Here is a 19443-nt window from a genome sequence, read left to right as displayed (position 1 = left end):
TAGGGACCCCCTCTGTTTGGTAGCTCAAGAAGAGCGTACCAAGAAGTCGAAGTAGGGGGGGCTTGATCGGATGATATATATGTGGGCTTCTCCACGTGCTAGACCCTGAACCAGACCTTCACCACCACTCGGAAGCCACGGACGTAGCAGAGGTCAGGTCAACGTCGCTGTTCTGTCTAACCTCGTCCCTCTCCACCACTATTCTTCTTCTCAATTTTGGCTGTTCCTTAACGTGCGTCCATCTACAAGCATCACCAGAATACTCAGCTTGACAAGGCGATTAATTAGATACCCACATCACGTATCCGCCCCCTCCTCTTCTCATAGTTGCCTATATGGGCATAGTTCTTTGCCAAAGGAGGGGGTCCCAATACTTTTGCAAAGCACCGATACAGTCTACGCAAGATCGCTAGAAACGATATAATATATGCCCAATCCATACTACTCTGCATTACCCCAAGGTGCTAAAGTTTTTCACTATATGTAGCGTTGGATCGTGAGTGATCAGTACGCATGTGCTGAAATATTGAAGGATTGAACTGAGGGTGTATTGGGTGAAGCTACAGACAGTATGTATATGTGAGTAGCTGTAAACAACGCTAGTGTGACGTGGCAGTCACTCTCATGGCAGGTGAGGTTCGACAGACAGGAGCACCCCGAACCGTGACACTATACGACTTACCCCTCTTATTGTCACGAGCTTTGCTTAGGTGATAAAGCCCACTGTTCCAGAACCTGTACTCATCGCTGAGAACCAACTGAACTGTGTTTACAAGCTTTGCTTAAAGTACAACTTCAACACCAACATCCTGTCATGGAGTGACAATACTGGCCCTAGGGACTGTACACGTAAGCTTCGGTAACATCTGTTGAGACCCTGTAGCGGAGTTATGTAACTCCGTTAAGCTATCCTCCTGTATTTAATGTACCTTTAGCTGCCCTGTTACGTAGTTCTAAAGAGCTACATCTTGTAGAATACAATCTGTTACTGCTGTCTGTTTCCGTTACGGCCACCTGCCGGCCAGCTCCCTGACACATCCCAGAACATTGCCAAAATCTGTACCAAGAGTCTCCCGCGCCCGCTATTCCCCGAGATGGTTCACATGATTGGTTTGGGATGACGTGATGCTTTCTGGTACTCGGAGAAAGGGGAGTGTTGGATCTCCATACCAGAAGGAGGTACTGTGACATGGCTTGTACCTGCCACCAAACTTTACTAGTACATATAATTTCTAAACATTGGAGATCCTCCAACTCCCACTCAATACACTTTTACCTCAACAACATGATAGGCTGAATGTTGGAGTAGTTGCAATGAATGAAGTTGTAACCGCGCAAGGCAGTAAGTCAGGGGGGAACCGCGCGAAGCAGTAAAATCAGTATATGGTATTGTTCTTGTTGTTCTGTGATTGCCTCTCACCGGGCCACCAGGGTCTGTTTACATGATGTATCTGTCGTTCAGACAGAGGTAGAAAGTGCTTGTTGGAAAGAGAAAGAACACTGTATGATCAGTCGCAGAGGCGTTGCTTCATGCTACACTCAGTGAGTTTTGTCATTACCGTTGTCTGGGTAAAAACGCCGGGGCATCATCACTTCCTACGGCTGATGAGCTCCAGGCACGCAAGTCGCATTGCAATGGCAAGGCTTATGCCAAGATTGAAACCGTGAGTGAATCAATGGAAGATAACGCACCGCAAACAGCTTGCGGGAACAGGCCACTTTTGATGTGTTATCGCGACGGGTGTGCAAGAAGTCCTTGCACATACGATGCTGGTTGCGGCCGCATTTGTCGCTCGTGCAGCATACAACCAATTCTGTCCAGCTGGGATGGTTGTCGTCGAAAATTTCGAAAATGGTCCACTGCTGACTGTAAGCCACGCTTGCGTTGCGACGCCATATGGATAGCACCTCGATAGAACTCGCACTTCGTCGGAGTCGGAAATCCGTCCATACCGTGTCCGTGCCACTTTCACTGTATACTTTTAACCCTCTGTAACTCAACATCACTATCCCTATATAGGGAATGATTGCAGGCATAAGTGAATCAGGCTCTAACAAGGGTTAATTCAATTGCCCATAGATTTGTGAGATTTGATTTCGTAGGGAGCCCCGATTTTCACCGCCCAGGATCCTTTGCGATCACCTACTTCGTGTTTGTGTGTCGCTCATCGTTAGTTCTCTATCAGAACGTTTTTAAACCTCATTCGCCATCCAACATTACATTACTATCATCCCTGAGGGCTGTGAGAACCCCCAGGACAATAGCAACGATACCACACGCGCCGGGATCAGGCATTGAATCTGCCTCTAGTTCTACAGCTGACGCTGCGCCAACATAGGTCGATCTACCGTAGCGACTGCGCTGGTGTCGAGTGCGCTCGCAGCCTTCTTTTGCAGCCTCGAAAGCAGCCTCGAAAGTAGGTATAGATTGACCAGATGCGCATTGCTGTATTTTCTCAACAAAGGGAATAAGCGCATCCATCATGGTACGATCTCCAACGCCAGCCGAAGTATATCTGCGCATCGTGGCAAGACCTCCACCGAGCGCTTCGCTGAAGACGTGCAACGAAAGCCTTATATTTGGATCCAACTTCAATTGCTGCTGGATGCTGTTGGCAAAGCCCGAGAAGAAGATCGAGTATAGGGCTCCAGATGTACCGCCCATCTGTGAGCCTAAGATTGTGGTCAGACGTTGCACATCAGAAACGAAATCGCCCGGGCTCGATGGGTCGTCGTGACTGATTGTGAAAGCATTTACGAGACCAGAGCTTCCAGCAAGGAGAGTGGTTCCACAATCACCGTCACCAAGGTGCGTATCGAAGTGAGTGATCTCCGGCTCCGCGCTTCTCAGAGATGAGTCGACTCTTTCTAGAATTCGATGCAAGAGGCTTCGATCATCTGTTCGTATGTCAGTCTCAGTGTCAGAACTAAGCACGTTCGAGGGTAATCGGCTCACAGGAGATCTTTGCTTGTGCAGAAGCAAGGACCGAAGTGGCATCGTTGCCGGCGTTGTCAGCTAACGGACTATCGGCTCTCCGCGTGGAAGGATTCGGTAACGCAGGTTGCCAATTAACACTCTTGGTCGGAGTGTCCAGTAGCCTGAGTAGGTCCATGCCTTTGGCGCCATTTGGCAAACTGAAAAGAGTGATGCTGAAGCCGGACCCATCTAATGAGGAGAGGTAGGTACCAGAGAAAACTCGACAGGGGTTAATTCCATACTCGCTTTTGAGGGCGAGTAGAACATGGTCTGTCAATGAAAGGAGCTCCAGTTTTGACAAACCACCCAGATTGTTGATAAGAAGAACAGTCTCCGAGTCTTGATCCCGCTTGAGGTACCCGTACTCTGGATTTTTCTCGTCTAGCAAAGTCGAAAGCAATGTACTGATCAGTTCAGCTGTGCTGCTATTAGTTTTCATCTTTCGAGTGCCAGGCTCGTTGTGGATCCCCATCCCGAGTTCTACTACATCAGAATCGATCTGTCTACCCTTGGGCGCACCAGGGATCGAACAACCCTCCAGCGATACACCAATGGTTGCAATTCGGCCTGCGACAGTGCGCGCAATAGCCGCGACTTGAGGGAGGGAACTGCCTTCTGCAGCGGATGCTCCTGCTATCTTGTGCACGAGAACAACACCAGCCAATCCACGTCGCCCAACAAGACCACAGCGAGAGCGAGGCACGGAAACATCGTCCTGGACTGTTACAGTTTCGATGTCCTGGCCATCATAGGCTCTGGATAACTCAGTGGCGAGGCCAAAGTTTAATCGGTCACCAGTGTAATTCTTGACAATGACGAGAGTCCCTTTGGGAGACGCGACATGGCGCAGACCGGTTCGAATGTGCTGTGCGTTCGGAGATGCGAATATAGGTCCGCTCACAGCGGCATCGAGCATACCTTCGGCAACGTAACCAGCATGACCTGGCTCATGACCGCTGCCTCCGCCGCTAAGCAGAGTCACTCTGGACAAGTCGAGAATTGGCGGACGGTATACGACTGAATGTGAGATCAGCACAGTTTTCAACAGCAAATGCACCCTGAGACTTCAGAACTCACCCCGGGCTGCTGAATCAAGGCACAATCCAGGTTGCAGAGCAACGCATGCGCCAAGAGCAGTATCCACTAAGACACTAGGGTCTGACACGAATCGTTTGGTTGCTAAAATCATGTCAAAACTATCATGTTCACTATGGTACGACAGTCCCTTACCAACCATCTTAGCGTTCGCGTATCACAACAGTGCAATGTTTCTTCCGCGGCTATCCTGACGCGATAGGGAAGGAGTCACGACATTTGTACTGATGCCGGCCCATGGGCCGGCATGAGTGCGATCTCACAGTAAGGTTGCAATGATCGTAAGTTACAGCCATGCCATTACTCCCAGTTGCTCCGGGGAGTTGTCGGGTAACGCCAGATCAGGCGTCGCATTTCCCCCGCGATGATCATAACAGCATGCATGGCCTTGTGCACGACGCTATCGGGATTTTGCCGAACATAGCCTCGGCTTTGCCCGAGCCTGTACTTTTTCACCTCGATGCTGGCCTTGAATCGTTCTCCACCTAGCTTTTGCTTACTGCGCCGCCATGATTGTACTGACAGTACGGAGCGTGCAGCACCGGGCTGCACTCCCGCGTTTCACCGCCGCCTCGAGGCGCTATGCGTCTCCTTATTCCACCGCCTCCAAGCCACGTGTGGCTGTGCTGTACCAAGAGCTCGAGCCTCCCTTGATCAATGGTGTATGCAAGCCCAAAAAACCTGGAGGTACGTCGCAGGCCAGTCGGTACTGTTATATCACTATTTGTTGGATGCACAGGTGTGCAACTGAAGCCTTAGCACACCCTCACCCCAGCCTCAGGAACTAACACGTCGTCGTGAAGGTTACAAAGACTCTAGCGCAGATATAGCATATGTGCTGAGGCATCAATGCAACCTCGATGTGATAACACCAACCTCCCTGCCAGTCCCTCAGAAAGACAGCGACTGGTGTTTTGGCGATACAGAACAAGGAATTCTTGCAGCAATTTCCAAGAACGCGACGCACCTCTGGGCGAACACTATCTTGTTTGCCAATCATCCTCTCCAGACATCAGCCAGCGTGGCAGCTGCTTCGAAAACACTTAATGTTGTTGGACAGCCGCCTAAGTTGGTTGAACTTTTCGATGACAAATCCTTTGTCAACAATTTACTTCGAGCTCGTACTGGCTTTACACTGCCGCAAGCCCGAGACATTCATGATGAGAAGTCTCTGAAAGGCGTCCTTCGCACAGAATTACGGTATCCAATAGTCGCCAAGCCTGTACGCGGCCGAGGTAGCTACGGGGTCAAGGTGTGTCGTACACCAGAGGAACTAAATCACCACTGTCGCGAGTTGTTGAATCAGCAAGCGTCCGTTATCGTCGAAGACTATCTTGCAGGCCAGGAGGCTACTATTACCGTTATGCCTCCATCGCCTTCGACGGGACACAATGACTACTGGGCGATGCCGGTTGTTGAGCGGTTCAATCACACAGAGGGTAACATAGCTCTTCAAGCAGGCAATCTCTACGAATATACACTTACTCTCTTCTAGGTATAGCGCCGTACAATGGAATTGTTGCTGTTCTGCAAAACTCTCGATGCCTTTCTAGCAGCGAACACAAAACCGATCCACATTACGGTGAGATCCAGCGTCAATGCGTAATGGTGGCGAAGTTATTGCAGTGTACTGCTCCGATAAGAGTCGATGCTCGTCGGTTTGAAGAGGGGAAGCCGTCACCGTTCGCTTTGTTCGACGTCAACATGAAGCCGGTAAGCCAAGAAACACCGACTCGATCAAGAAAGTGCTGATGCATCTACAGAATATGACTGGTCCAGGTAGACCTGGAAGAGAGAACCAAGCCAGTCTGACAGCGTTAGCCGCGGCGGGTATGGGGTGGAATTACCCGACACTTCTGATGAAGATACTAGAATCTAGCAGTTCGTTGCATGACTTGAGAAACGTCAAGTTACCAGACGCCATTCGTGGCTAGCCATGTTAGGTGTAACCAAAAGCAATCCAAGTCCGTTTCAATGAGGTGTATCTCTTCAATTCTGCAAGTTTCGTCCTCCTCTAAATCAGATGATGAGGCCGAGTTACTGTATATGGGCTGCATATATGAATACGTCATGAGCGTTGTATATGGCTCGACAAAGTACGCTTCAGCCCCTCTGTGACCATCATTTGTAGTCGCTAGTGTGCAAAATGACCGGATTTCCTATGGAGAATTTTGAGTCTGCGGGCACATCCTAGATGGGTAGAAAACAGTCTACAATCGCGCGAGGGATAGTAAAATGAATGTCATTGTTGTCATAAGAAGAACCTATTCTGTTGCTGCAGTCTGCCTGAATATGGAAAAATTGCCCACAAGCCATCGCTACACATTAGCTGTGCCACTACTATCAGATGAGGTGTTCAGGTGATGTATCGGAAGCTCTCCATGCGCTCTCTGTTCTCCGCCTCTGTCAAACCAGCAATATCAGCACGAGCCTCTCCCTTCATCGCCTGCGCGACAGACTTCTCGCCTCGCTCAATCTGCTTGTTTGCTCTTTGGAGAACGATGCGCATCACACCAGCGGTCAAAATAGCAACCAGTGCGAACACTGAGTTGACGCTCATGGCAAGTACATACCGTGGAGCACTGTGATCGGCATAAAGGTAGGACGTCCAGACCTGATAGTCAAGTCAGCGATGTTTCCGTTGTGGTCCGACTATGTACGCAGCGCCGGAACACTTCTATGCATGTTTTGGACAAGAAGTAACCAGCCAAGCAGAGCACCTGTCCCCTGCAGCTTGATGAGGCCATAAGCTGACAACAGCTGGCATAGTTACCTATGTTGGAGAACACTATAGAAACTGGGAATGGGATGTTCGTACCTGACTAGTATTTCCAATCGCGTTGACGAAGGCAACAGCGGCGGCGCGTTTGACACGGGGACGCAGCATCGTTTTCTGGGTCCAAGCGAGGCACACCGCGTTGCTACCATGACCACCAGCCACCATGAGGATCATCGCAAAGTAGCGCACACCGGTGTTCAACGAGGCGGCAGCGATAACGAATCCTAGAATAGCGAACCCGAGCGGCCACATGATATGGAAAGATGAATTCTTCAGTCGATCTGCCGACCAGTTGTTGGCGATGGAAACGAAGAGAGCCAACATGTACGGCGGTACCGTGAGGAGTAAGGTATTGACGCGGTTAAAACCCAGAGTCTGAACAACGCTCGGGAAGAAGTTTGATGTTGCTGAAGCGACCTGGATGCAAAGGAATATAAAGGCGAATACGTAAAGCCTCCAGTCGTGGAAGGCGGCTTTGAATCCGTACGACCAATCTTCGTCGTCCTCGTCGACCTGGCCAGCGTCCTTGACAAGACGCCATTCGGCAACAGCGCGTTCGGTCTCAGTAAGCCAACGAGTGGTGGATGGCCAATCGGGAAGGACCAAAACCGCAAGTAGTGCGATAAAGACTGTAATTGAACCCTCGATGATGAAAAGCCACCGCCAGGATTCCAGGCCTCGGGCGCCATCCAATCCAGATTGGATACCTGCACCAATGAGTCCAGAGAAGGCGCTGCCCAGCTGACTGCCCGAGAACAAGAAGGCGCTTCTGACACCCAGCTCAGATCGCGTGTACCATGAAGAGAGAAGGAACAGTGCACCAGCTAAAACAACCGTTAGCCTACTCTATCGCCATCACGCAGCAGCGATAGCTTTCAGTGACATGTACTTACGGTAAAAGGCCGCCTCGACGAAACCAAGGAAGAAGCGGGTTGCGTATAGACCAGCAGCGTTGTGCACAAAGCCTGTCGCCAGTGACAGTAATCCCCAAACTGCCATGATGCAGGGGAGATACAAAGAAGGTCGAATCTGAGTTAGGAAGATGTTGGATGGGATCTGCATGATCACATAGCCAACGAATAGGATTGCAACCGCTGTCGCGTATTGTGTCGAGTTGATGTGTAGAGACTTCGCAATCCCCGCTACTTTTGCCGCTGCGATGTTGTTCTGGATACTGTGTAAGCTTTGATCATGGAGTTGATGTGTTTCACTGTACACGATCCAGATAGTTCAGCACAAAGATAAGCCAAACCATGGTCATAAGACGTATATCGAGTTTGCGCTTCAATTTCTTCTCGACGTTTGCAAACTCTTCTTCTGACATGGCTTGCGCAGGGCCAAGCCGATTGTCGTTGTACTCGATTTTGTCCTGGCTTAACTTTTCACCCATGGTGTGAGCAATCTCGCTTGAAGTGCCCATTTTGGTTCAAAATATCGAAGTATGTTACCAGACACTTGTCGGTTAATTCAAGAAATCTTGTGATGAGTACAGGTTTCAGATGGGATTGCAGGCCTTCAAATGAGCTAGATATGGACACGAGCACCATCATTCTCCAGGTTCCTTAGCTTGCGTGGCTTGCGGAGTGTGCCCACAGATGTGGAGTACCCCGGACAGTGAATCTCTTTGCCCGTGCGCAAAGGGTGGATGCGCCGGCGGTGTGAAAGCGGCCCGGGGCCGAAAAGCATGGGGTAGTGACGGTGGCAACCGAAAAGGCTTCGCTGCTTAAGTGCACGCCAAGGTCCACTACAGTCCTCTGATATTGCTGGAAATACCTTGAGTCTCCTTCCGTCCCCGCTTCAACAGAGACGGCAAATCCCAGTATTACTCCTGAATCGAGTTCCATCTGCATTCACCATGACACTTATCCACATTGGTAAGTTGGCTCGATGATCCTTATCTCGATTTGATTATCTCACGCTGGTCCAGTTCTGTTCAAGTTTCGTCCGGAAATCAGCGATGAACACAAAGCCACTTTTGTCACAGAACTGAAGAAGCTTAAGAATCTATCCTGTGTGAAAGACGGCCGTCTCATCGTTGGAGGGCCATCGGTCACTGACCCAATTGAACGTAGCAAAGAGTTTCAGTTCGCCTTGATCAGTTATCACGAGAACCTGGAAGCTTTAGGCGAATACCAAGCAAGTCCAGAGCATCATTGGTAAGCAGAAACCCGGTGGGTACCGTGCACTCAAATGTTGACAGCTCATATAGGGTCACCTCGACGTACATGTTCCCCTATAAGGAAGATCTGTGTCGCTTTGACTTTAACGTCGACCCTGAAGACGAGTACATGTGCAAATTCATAGAGAAGTCATTCACTTGAAACAAAACAAGTGCACTTGATGGTGTTGATACGCCACCTAAGATTGGCCTAGAAGCACCTACATATAAGGAATCTTGATCTCTTTCCAAATGTCACCATTGACGCATAAATCATGACTGCGATCTCCTATGTTTCAAATTTTTCAAGTGTCTTCTGTGGTTGTCGAGGTTGTCCATGCCATTCCTTAGCACGTTTGTGATTCGTGCATCAGAGCTCTAAGTAAGTCGACTACGGCAGTTATGATCAGGCAGTGGAATCTGCCATCCAGCCAAAGTCGTAAGAATTCGAGAAGTCTCCGAGCTGTTCCAGAAAGTCGGGTGGTTCGAGCAGGTCGCCAAATGTAAACCCGTCTCCACTGCGTAGCCAGGTTGCATTGATATCCTCCACACGCGAGAAGCCATAAGTGTTGCTAGCTGATCCAGCTGCTGCCGATGCCTCGGCTGCTTGTTCTGTTCCATGTATACCACCTTGTCTCGGAACTGTGTCTGCTGCCGAGGCAAAAGGCAAACTCCCATTGCGCATGCGCTCAAGTGTTGAGGCGCTCATTCTATCAAATTTCTCCTTTGCATCCATCGCGACAGACCATGTCCGACCGAGATGCGCGAGTAAATCAGAGCAATCTCTGATCCCACACTCTATGTTATTTGTGATGGACACATTCAGTGTACTATAATTACTAACACTGGGAATCGCTGCTCGGTTGTTGATCCTTGGCAGTACCCAAGCAGTGTAGATGACCGTTATTCCGCTGATGAAGACTGTGTGAGCTGTAAGCCAGGTGTCTGGTAGCTCCCCGAGTCGCAGCTGCTCCGCATGAATCTTAATGACTTCAAGCGCCGACATATAGCAAATAACTAAAGCATCGGCAGTCGGACTCCGGAAAGCGGGGCTTGGTCGGAATAAAAGAAGGATGCACTGATGATACTTGAGTTCGATGGCGGGCAAAGCACGCCGAGCCCGTCCAGATGACATTCTTCGAGACGATAAGATATGTCTAGCAGTATCCAACAGATTGTTGCATGCCTCATGGGCCTCAGCTTGCCAGTTGCCGAGGTCCGTGGGCCATGGAAATCTCGTAGGGAGTTGCACGACCCGATACAGCATCAGCTTGATCTCTGCTGTGATACGGTCAAACCTAAAAGAGAATCTTGATGCTGCGTAGTCTGGGCCGGGTGTATGATCCAATCGGGCCTTCTTCGCTGGCGGAGGAGCTGTGGTAGAGTCGCTTGGCAGTCGGACAGATGTGTGAGATTGAATATTGAAGAAATCAAGATCGTTCAACGGGGATGGAATGACTGTCGCTGGGTAACTTGAGTATTGCGTGCCTGTCTCCCCCGGAAACTCCACATCGATAGCTTCGTCGCGAAGCGTGAGCGGCCTTCCAAGAGTGGTGGAGAGAGTTCGTTCGAGAGAGTACGCAGACCAGAAGATGCTGCTTCTTATGTCATCCTCTTCTGTGGTGACTTGGGGTCCTCTTGCTGTGCTTTGGGTATCTAAACAGGGTTTTGTCAGCGGGTGGATCTCCGGCAATTGTAACGTCGTGGCCTTCAACTTACCTACGGCGCGCCTTCGCTGTAATCCCAGGTCTAAACAGCTTGCGATGATAGTTGCTTCCAAATACCAAGCATTCAGCCCTTTAGGGAACCATAGACTAGCAAGTACAAGCAAGAGCATAATTTGAACTCCTTGCATACTGTCATGAAGCTGGACCTGGCTAATTTCAGCCATAGCAGAAGCCAGATGACCACCGCTTCGCAGATCGGTGTCAAGCCCATGCTCAAGGTTGCGCGCTCCCAAGGCAGCAACCAAGAAGAGAATTGCGAGATCTAAATCACCCCGATATTGTTGAGCTGGTGGTTGATTACACTTCCGCTCGATCATTTCATGGACGCAGTTTTCTTTGAGAAACGGGTAGAGGTGATCGAAGGTATCGAAATAGGATTCGGCAAAACGGTACATTTGCGCTGCTTTAGGAAGCGGTATGCAAGCAACAGGGCCATTCGCGCCACCTTGTCCCTGCAAGGAAGAAGGCGGAGTTGCGGCCGGTAAGCCCTGGGTTTGCGGAGCTGCTGCATAGATGAGCCTGGCGAAACTGACACCGGACGAAGGGCCAAGATATTTCGGGTCACTACTGGCATTGCCAAGTGAGAGCAGACCGACATCATGTGCCAAAGGCTGTTCTGGTCCTATACGGCTGCCGGTCGCAGATCCGGTCGGTGCATCTGTCTCCAAGACTGTTCCCGACTGGCTAGTGGTGTGATTGTGGTCGGTTATCACGCTAGGCACAGTATCACTGTTCGACTGAGATGTAACAGGTGGTATAGACCATTCACCTAAATGTGCCTGCTGTGTATTGGGGTGACCCAGGCTTTCACGTCTAGACGGTTCTGCGTCGAGGCCACGTTCTTGGGCTTGAAGCGTGCGAGTATCGTCTCTCAGAGAGGCGCCCGAAGGTTGGTGAACGGGTTCAGCAGTCTGTGACCTCTCTCTATGGGCTTCCGTATCCACATGTGGAGCATGCGTTCTTAATAGATCTTCCAAATAAGCGACTCGAGACTGGAACTGGTCGGCTCGTCTGCAGCAAGATCAATATTCTTCAGACGCACGTCTTGATGAGTACGAACACTTTATCAATCGCTCCATCATGGTCACAAGAGACGCCTGCTCGCTCACAATTGGAGCATACGGGTAGCTTGTTGTCGCATTTCGTCTTGCGCTGCCTGCAACGTAGACAGGCAGGGATGCGTCGACGTTGTCGGAGCGGCTGGTCGACTGCAGACTCTGACACCATGCATGCTCTTGTGTCCGCTGAGCGGAACAGACAGTATCGAGGACAGCAATGAAGTCAAGGCCGAAGATTCGGCGGCGGCCAGCAGCCGGTGATACCCCGTAGGTTTTAAGCTCGTGAGCCGGATGTATTCCCCGCACTCGGAACTGGGTAGCGGCCACGCTTCCACCAAGCTTCACCAAGCTTTTCATAACACTGGAACACCTGAGGTCGGCCGAACAATGCGCCTCTTTCGGCGAAATGCCGCGTGGGGTGCAACTCTAACGGCGAATGCCTGTCTATCGATGTTTCAATAATGTAGTAATAAGCCTCGACATGGTATCGGTTCTCAGGCAGCGCAACCACAGTCGTCTCATCCTCTGATCGCATTTCGCTTGTTTGATTAATCAACTTCGCAATGGCAGCAACTTACTATGCAGACCCTGCAGAAGCTGAGAGTTTCGCAGCGGCACTGTTACGCGCAGGCGGCGGTCTACCGCAGGACGAAGCACAACTGATGGCAAAGTGCTTGGTGCAAGCCGACCTCCGCGGAGTTGTAAGTCAAGCCTCGGCATTGTCATGTGTCTCGCTGACTTGACCAGGATACCCATGGCTTGGCACGTTTGCAGCAGTATATGACTCGTGTTAAAGATGGTCTTATCAACCCGACACCCAAACTGGAGTTCGAGGAGAAGACCCCCGTTGCTGCACACCTCGATGGTCAAAATGCTTTTGGCTTCATCGTGGCTACGAAAGCGATGGCCGATGCAGTACGTCGTGCGGAGACCTACGGCATCGGTATTGTTACGGCCAATCACTCAAATCACTTTGGTATGGCAGCCACCTACGTCCAACAAGCCCTTGAGAAGGGCATGATTTCTCTTGTTTTCACCAATTCTGCTAAGCAGATGCCCCCTTTCGGTGGAGTTGAGACACTGCTGGGTATATCTCCATTTGCTGCTGGTGCTCCGAGTGAAAACGAAGTGCCATTCATTCTTGACATGGCGCCTTCCGTTGTAGCCAAGGGCAAGATTCGCAAAGCAGCCCGTCGAGGAGAGTCTATCCCTCTTGGTTGGGCCTATGACAAGGACGGTAAACCCACTACTGATGCCGAGGTGGCTCTCAACGGAAGTATGGCACCCATTGGCGGACCGAAGGGTTCCGGAATCGCCATTCTCATGGACATCATGTCTGGCGTGCTCGGAGGTGCCGCATTTGGCGGTGAGGTCGGAGACCAATATAAGGAGACACGACCGCAAAACGTGGGCCACACATTCATCGCCATCAAGCCAGGCACATTTGTCGACCCGGCAACATTCCGTGAGCGCATGGACACACTGGTACAGCGTGTGCACAATGTAAGGCCGGCTGAGGGCTTCGATCGTGTGTTGTTTCCTGGCGAACCGGAGTATCTACTTAGCGTGAAACGGCGGAGGGAGGGTCTGGCATTTGCCGATGCGGAGCGAAAGATGTTTGAGCAACTGCAAGCAGAATTCGGTGTCAAGCCGTTGAGGTTGAGTGAGACACCACTGAACCTTACAAACGGGCAATAGATATAACAGTACCATAGCACCATTATACCTAAAGAGAATAAACAAGTGAAATCCCGTCCATTCTTAAGCTCAAATGAGATGGTGGCTGTTTCCATGGTAACTTCCCGTCAGACAATCATTTCTGGGTAACACTTGAAGACACTTGTCATTTATAGAATCAAATCCAACTCGTACACGCAGTTGTGTCAACCTGGTCTTATTCTTACTATTTCAAGGTTTTCTGAACTCTTTGAATACATCCTCAACACTTCTTCCTTCTCTTATACCCTCAGCACACTTCTCATCTGCTCTCACAATTGATTCGACAACACCAAGCACATCTTCCGCCAACTCCTTTGGCAAACATACTACTCCGTCGATATCGGCAATGATATAATCACCCGGGTTGACCCAAGCTTCATAAGCGTCGGAGTTCAGTTTCACAGGAACATCAACTTCCGAAGGTCGACACACTGGTCCACCAGCCGTAGTGCCAACACCTTTCGCGAAGAGCTGAAGTTTGTCAGTGTCTTTGCTCGATGGGAGATATCAAGCGAGAGCTGGAAGAAGAACTTACGGGGAAGTTGAGGTTGCGATGTTCCTGGAGGTCGCGTACTTTGCCATCAATGATGACACCTGCGGCTCCAAGATGTTGAGCGCGCAGTGACATCAGACCACCGTATACGGCGTTGATGTGGGGCTGAGGCTGGGAGATGAACACCACAGCATCTTTTGGGATTGAATCAATCTAGAGAAGTCAACATCTACAGGGAGCACGAGTATGCTGGAGATCATTCTTACATAGTTCCCTTTCGGCTTGGGTGCATTGGTATCCGCCTTTGGCACGAACTTGACCGTGTATGCCGGCCCTACGATCTTGATACCTTCGCTCTGGTATTGGGGGGAGTACATGGTAAGACCGTCCAAAAAGCCACCATGAGGCTGACTAAGCTTGACCAAGCCGTCGGCAATCTGGCAGCTACATCAGTCCTTCTCTCATGATCTTTGTTGGACCATATGCCTTACGTCGCATGATGTCCACTGCTTCAACCGTTGTGTAATTGCCGAGGAAGCCATATCTGTGCACGTAATACAGTTAAAATGAACAGAGACCAATTGTGACGTGCATACCAACAGATTCAAAAGCGTGTGCTGTTATATTTGGCTACCGTAGTTGGATGGAGCAGGCGTCGGGATTTAGCCGACGGGTAGTCGCCGGTAGACGTTCGGTCATCACCGACTTCAAGACCCACTAGATCCGCCATGATGCAAAACGCACCTTGTGAACGTAGCATAGGCTGATCTCACGCTGCCTTCCCCGAGCTGCGAAGCATGTCCATCGCCCTTTCTATTGACTTTGCGTAGACTTTGACTGCCTTCTCTTTCAACTGCGTGAGTTCATCCTTTGACCAATTCTCGCCGACAAATGCAGTATACTCATCTCGGACGTTACGATTGAGATTGATCTTGACAATGCCACGTGCCATTGCCTCATGAAATAGCTCGTCGGCCACCGGATGAGTGCCATGAAGCACAAGTGGAATATCATTCCCGACAGCTTTGCCGATAGCTTGCAATCTGTGGCGGCGCATCAGTCACGTGATCATGTTTAAGAACAGCCTCGGTGACATACCGATCGAGTTGCCAGAACTTCTCTGCACCTCCAGGTGGGTACGGTCCGTGCACATTGCCGAAACTTGGAGCAAGGAAGTGAACCCCGGTTCTTCTTACAAACTCCTGTGCGGTGTGGGGGTCGGTGAGCAATCCTTCCAGCTCCATGGTCTTCAGGCCATCCTCCCCGCCCTCGATACGGCCCATCTCTGCCTCGACAGTGATACCGAGCTTCGCAGCTCGCCGCGCAATGCCGCTGCAATAGGCGATATTGGTCTCTGGTTCCAATCCCGAGGCATCTACCATGATGGAGTCTAGCGGAAGTGAAAGTGCTGTCTCGACATCCGAATCGTCTATGCAATGATCAAGGTGCACCGCAATCGGAACGCTGGCGGCATGTGCCCGAGCCACTACATACCGGACGAAGTCGGGCCCTTGAAAGTGCAGCGTCCATGGAAAGAGTTGAATGATTGCGGGGGATTTCTTTGCTTCTGCTGCACGGATCACGGCGAGCACACCATCATCGTTGTAGCTAGGATAAGTCAGCCAAGTCTGTAGACGCTGCGCTTTTTCATAATGCATAAATGTAGTGACTCTGACCAATTAAATGCTCCTACAGCATAGCTATTCTTCTGTGCCTTGTGCAAAATCCGCCATGTCAAGTTGTTCTGCGGATACGCGTCGTGACTGGTCTCCATAGTCGGGGCCTGTGTGCTGACGGGTGAAAGGCGGGTGCGTAGTTATCAACCTGTTATTCTCCTACACCAACGACGCTTCCGTTGGAATCATCTATTTGTAGATAAGCCACATATGATGGCTACACCGGCCTTCCTCCGTGCAACGTCGGTACCTCGCCGGAGGCCAACCTCGGTGCATGGTCGATGCGAGGCTAGAATCTGGGGAAGTCGAAGCTTCAGATACGGGGACTATAAAGCTTAGACTCCGAAAGTAAGACCGATAGTGGTTCACTCCACTGTTTTGTGCTTCCTAGTGGCATATTAGTCGCGAAATCTGCTCCATTATGAAGCTGTCTTTCGTTTTGTTCGCAGCGATGACGGTTATAGCGGGTGCCACTGACAATGCAACCGTACTGCCGAGACATGCTTGGTATGCTTCGCCTCAATGCCAGACAAGCGGTGGCTGACGTATGCAAAGGGATTCGCACATCCATATCATCGATCCGGAGCGGTTTCCCATGGACCCAGACCGAGGTATGTCCGACGAACTGTGACCCACCAAGAGGGGAGGAATATGTGCCAATACTCCAATGATCACGAAACCAAGCGTTGACACCACGACAGACTATACTCCGAAAGCTGCGACTGTGGCGAACGCAAATAGCTTCCTGAAGAAGACTGGAGTATTCCATCCTGTCGTCGTCCTCCCCAGCGTTTATGGCACCAATAATTCGGTGCTCTTGGATGCTCTCAAGGCTTTTAACGGCTCTGCAAGAGGAGTCTGTGTGGTCGATCCGGACACGATCGCCAATGCAACCCTCGACCAGTTCCACGCTGCCGGTGTCCGAGGCGTCCGCGTCAATTTTGGTAACGAGGGTACGAATGAAGAGATCGTAGAGGCTGTCTGGAAAAATGCCAAAATCGCAGCATTGAACAATTGGAATCTACAGTTATGGCTCCCGATCAGGGCCTTTGCTGCTTTGCACGACATCATCCCCAAGCTTGGGGTACGTGTTGTGACCGACCACTACGGACACGCACTCGTCGGCTCACGCACCGGCAACATGAGCGATACCATCGACCCATACACCATTGCAGGCTTTCCAGAGATGATAGACCTTGTCCAGCGCAAGCTCTTGTTCGTCAAGATCTCAGCGCCTTACCAGAATTCGAAGCTGACGCCACTGTACGATGACATGCGCGTTGTCGCTGATACCATCATGGCCAACGGTCCCGATATGGTAGTCTATGGATCAGATTGGCCACACACAGCAAGTAAGGAAGGTAACGCTGCGGTTGGTGGAAGGCTCTTCCCGCAAGATTTTCGTAAGATCGATGATGCTGGAATCATTGCACAGACTGTCGAGTGGGCTGGCTCTAAGCAGCAGGTGCAGCGGCTGTTCGTTGACAACCCAAGAAGGTTGTGGCAGTGGTACGCAAACGAGACAATTTCTTAGTCAGGGGATGTAACTACGTGGGTTAGGTCACATGAAATCCTATTGTAGAAGGCACTGCCCGGTGTGCAAGTGCACTTACCTCTGAGCAGAGAGCTCCTGTACAAGAACATCACCAAAAAACAACAACAGATAGCAATACAATCAGTGACCACAGCCTCTGGAACGACACTGCACAGCAGCTACAGGGGAGCACACGGAATGCGACGGCGCCGCGCGGCGTGCGGTTGGAGTCGAAAGCGTGTGACGACACCTGATGGTGTTGTTCATCGTCCCTTTTCGTAGCCGAGAGTACGCTAGATACGCGCTAAGACGCGTCTACATACAAATAAAAAAACCTGCCGCACTCATCGAAGTGACCAAGATCCAATCTACACAAAAAGGTGTTGCCCCATCCCCCTGCTGAAGACGCGTGCGGATAGCATCGGAAAGATCTCGTTGACATATTATGTGACGGTTTATGGAGTAAAGCGGTCATGTCTGCCACGTGTGCTGGTGCAGTGCTCTTGCCTGTTCCAATAGCACTTTCTGTCTGAACGACAGATACGTCATGTAAACAGACCCCGCTGGGGGTCGAGAGAGAGACAGAACACTGAACAACAGAACAACAGAATATACTGATTTTACTGCTTCGCGCGATTACCCCTGACTTACTGCTCTGCGCGGTTACACCTTCACTTATTGCATTTACTGCAACACTATCTGTCGCGGTGGATTGTGAGTGATCCGTACGCATGTGGGAAGAATTGCAGGATTGAACTGAGGTTGTATTTCACTATTCTGTGTGTTTAAATATGTTGTGGTCTCGGTTGAGACCCTATTACCCTGGTATATACTGTTCTGGGGTAGCGACTTCCAGGGCCAGTATATAGTCGGCTTCTCCTCACGTAGTCTAAACCGTGACACTATCCCACTGTTCCGGGAGATGTTGGTAGCGAGATTCCCTTGCAGCGTCTCTAAGCCCATGGCAAAGGTAAGTGTATCTGCAGTTAGGGTACAGTGCTGCCAGCTTGCAAGAAGAGTTCAGCTGTCTCATCAGCCCGAGGAGAAGCTTACGCACTTCCTCGCTGCTGGGGCCATGCGCCTGACCATATCTTACGAGATCACTCTCAAGTGCACGCTCGTTATACACGCCAGATGTCCCCTCAACGTTGTTTCGAGCTAATATGGAGTCTGGCAGAAGAAAAAGGATCAGGCGTCTGAGGTAGGCTATTGTGCCTTTAGCAGCATCTTCAATGGAATCATCCAATGAATCACAGGCGAAAGAAGCCGGGAAATAATCAATCTGCAAACATTCATGTATGGCCGCATACTTCCGCTTCGTTGTATCACCAGGATTTGCCAAGGATGACGGCTTCAGCACCATCCGTGCAAAGGATGCACCGGTAACGCTAAGTGAAACAGGTGCACCAAATTTTCCCGCGCTTTTTTGAGCGCGGGAATGGACTATGAGCGCTGACAGCGAACGTCGTGTCCGGCTAGAATAACTAAGCTCCAGACAGGTATCACCGAGCGTCTTTTGTCATAATGCCTCCGAGTCCCATGCCGATTCTATATCCTGCCACGATACATGTCCTTCAAGTTGCGTCGTCAATAAAAGCAATGTTATCCTGTTTCAAGCCGTTTATGTCAATCTGCCTCCATTAATAATATTTCAAGTTTCTTTGTCAGAATGCCCTGAACCTACGTATTAGAATGCTGCGCTGTTCATACGCTGCTTCCTCGAGTGAATAATGCCGTTGATATTCATTAACGTTTCTCGAAACTCACTCACATCACTAACGTTGCCGTCTCAGCCTCGGCTCAGGTATCTTGTTCCCGCATTGCACTTGTTGACACCATGGTGCCTGTTTGTTTGTGCCGCAGCAAGTAGTACTGTACTAAGGCATTAATCTGTTCGCGGCGCACGGGCCGAACCCCAACCACCACAAATGCAATGACCAACATCACAACTTCAACCCGCTACTGCACAACCACAATGAGGGCTTTTGGAGCTGAAATTTCAGGAGATCGCGTCCCAGGTGGTGAATTGTCTGTTCGCCAAAGGGATAGTATTGTCTCCAAGGCAGAGGCAGGCTGTACTACCAAGGAACTGGCAGAAGAATTCAGCTGTTCACGTCGCACAATCCAGAAGACAATCCAGCGGTACAACATGACTGGCAACAACCAATCTAAGCCTCGGCCTGGTCAACCTCCACGTATATCCCGTCGAGAAAGACGTTATCTCCAT

General features: G+C 50.5%; 10 protein-coding genes across 10 annotated transcripts; 5 read left to right on the top strand and 5 right to left on the bottom strand.

Annotated features, from left to right (window-relative positions):
• Positions 1-3818: 3818 nt before the first annotated feature.
• On the top strand, positions 3819-6006 carry BU25DRAFT_438296 (glutathione synthetase ATP-binding domain-like protein; the record flags this gene model as incomplete). The annotated part of the gene is made up of 5 exons (XM_033709054.1): positions 3819-3839; positions 4684-4774; positions 4876-5511; positions 5568-5785; positions 5836-6006. 5 exons carry the CDS (start codon positions 3819-3821, stop codon positions 6004-6006), a joined length of 1137 nt encoding a protein of 378 aa, XP_033564042.1.
• Positions 6007-6428: 422 nt separating this feature from the next.
• Positions 6429-8241, bottom strand: BU25DRAFT_336027 (MFS general substrate transporter; the record flags this gene model as incomplete). The annotated part of the gene is made up of 4 exons (XM_033702610.1): positions 6429-6686; positions 6891-7675; positions 7745-8018; positions 8068-8241. 4 exons carry the CDS (start codon positions 8239-8241, stop codon positions 6429-6431), a joined length of 1491 nt encoding a protein of 496 aa, XP_033564041.1.
• Positions 8242-8706: 465 nt separating this feature from the next.
• BU25DRAFT_456282 (stress responsive A/B barrel domain protein) lies at positions 8707-9172 on the top strand (the record flags this gene model as incomplete). The annotated part of the gene is made up of 3 exons (XM_033710011.1): positions 8707-8725; positions 8779-9007; positions 9061-9172. The coding sequence occupies 3 exons, from the start codon at positions 8707-8709 to the stop codon at positions 9170-9172; spliced, it is 360 nt and encodes a 119-aa protein (XP_033564040.1).
• Positions 9173-9415: 243 nt separating this feature from the next.
• Positions 9416-11967, bottom strand: BU25DRAFT_446727 (uncharacterized protein; the record flags this gene model as incomplete). The annotated part of the gene is made up of 3 exons (XM_033709505.1): positions 9416-10665; positions 10729-11747; positions 11846-11967. 3 exons carry the CDS (start codon positions 11965-11967, stop codon positions 9416-9418), a joined length of 2391 nt encoding a protein of 796 aa, XP_033564039.1.
• Positions 11968-12357: 390 nt separating this feature from the next.
• Positions 12358-13492, top strand: BU25DRAFT_489284 (putative malate dehydrogenase; the record flags this gene model as incomplete). The annotated part of the gene is made up of 2 exons (XM_033711413.1): positions 12358-12495; positions 12542-13492. 2 exons carry the CDS (start codon positions 12358-12360, stop codon positions 13490-13492), a joined length of 1089 nt encoding a protein of 362 aa, XP_033564038.1.
• Positions 13493-13702: 210 nt separating this feature from the next.
• Positions 13703-14548, bottom strand: BU25DRAFT_438294 (RraA-like protein; the record flags this gene model as incomplete). Its single annotated transcript, XM_033709053.1, has 4 exons — positions 13703-13984; positions 14049-14219; positions 14273-14443; positions 14498-14548. 4 exons carry the CDS (start codon positions 14546-14548, stop codon positions 13703-13705), a joined length of 675 nt encoding a protein of 224 aa, XP_033564037.1.
• On the bottom strand, positions 14458-15780 carry BU25DRAFT_484854 (fructose-bisphosphate aldolase; the record flags this gene model as incomplete). The annotated part of the gene is made up of 3 exons (XM_033711212.1): positions 14458-15049; positions 15105-15614; positions 15683-15780. 3 exons carry the CDS (start codon positions 15778-15780, stop codon positions 14776-14778), a joined length of 882 nt encoding a protein of 293 aa, XP_033564036.1. The 3' UTR covers positions 14458-14775.
• Positions 15781-16133: 353 nt separating this feature from the next.
• On the top strand, positions 16134-17216 carry BU25DRAFT_456277 (amidohydrolase family protein; the record flags this gene model as incomplete). The annotated part of the gene is made up of 3 exons (XM_033710010.1): positions 16134-16189; positions 16238-16293; positions 16384-17216. The coding sequence occupies 3 exons, from the start codon at positions 16134-16136 to the stop codon at positions 17214-17216; spliced, it is 945 nt and encodes a 314-aa protein (XP_033564035.1).
• A 746-nt stretch (positions 17217-17962) lies between these two features.
• BU25DRAFT_259908 (uncharacterized protein) lies at positions 17963-18864 on the bottom strand. Its single transcript, XM_033701715.1, has one exon. It carries the CDS (start codon positions 18577-18579, stop codon positions 18106-18108), a length of 474 nt encoding a protein of 157 aa, XP_033564034.1. The 5' UTR covers positions 18580-18864; the 3' UTR covers positions 17963-18105.
• A 285-nt stretch (positions 18865-19149) lies between these two features.
• Positions 19150-19443, top strand: BU25DRAFT_408464 (uncharacterized protein; the record flags this gene model as incomplete). Its single annotated transcript, XM_033705824.1, has 1 exon — positions 19150-19443. A coding segment is annotated over one exon (294 nt), but the record flags the coding sequence as incomplete, so codon positions are not given.

The sequence above is a fragment of the Macroventuria anomochaeta genome, assembly GCF_010093625.1.
Source record: "Macroventuria anomochaeta strain CBS 525.71 unplaced genomic scaffold BU25scaffold_8, whole genome shotgun sequence".
NCBI classification, from domain to species: domain Eukaryota; kingdom Fungi; phylum Ascomycota; class Dothideomycetes; order Pleosporales; family Didymellaceae; genus Macroventuria; species Macroventuria anomochaeta.
Note: the sequence above shows the minus strand (reverse complement) of the source record. Positions and strands in the feature narration are given on the sequence as shown.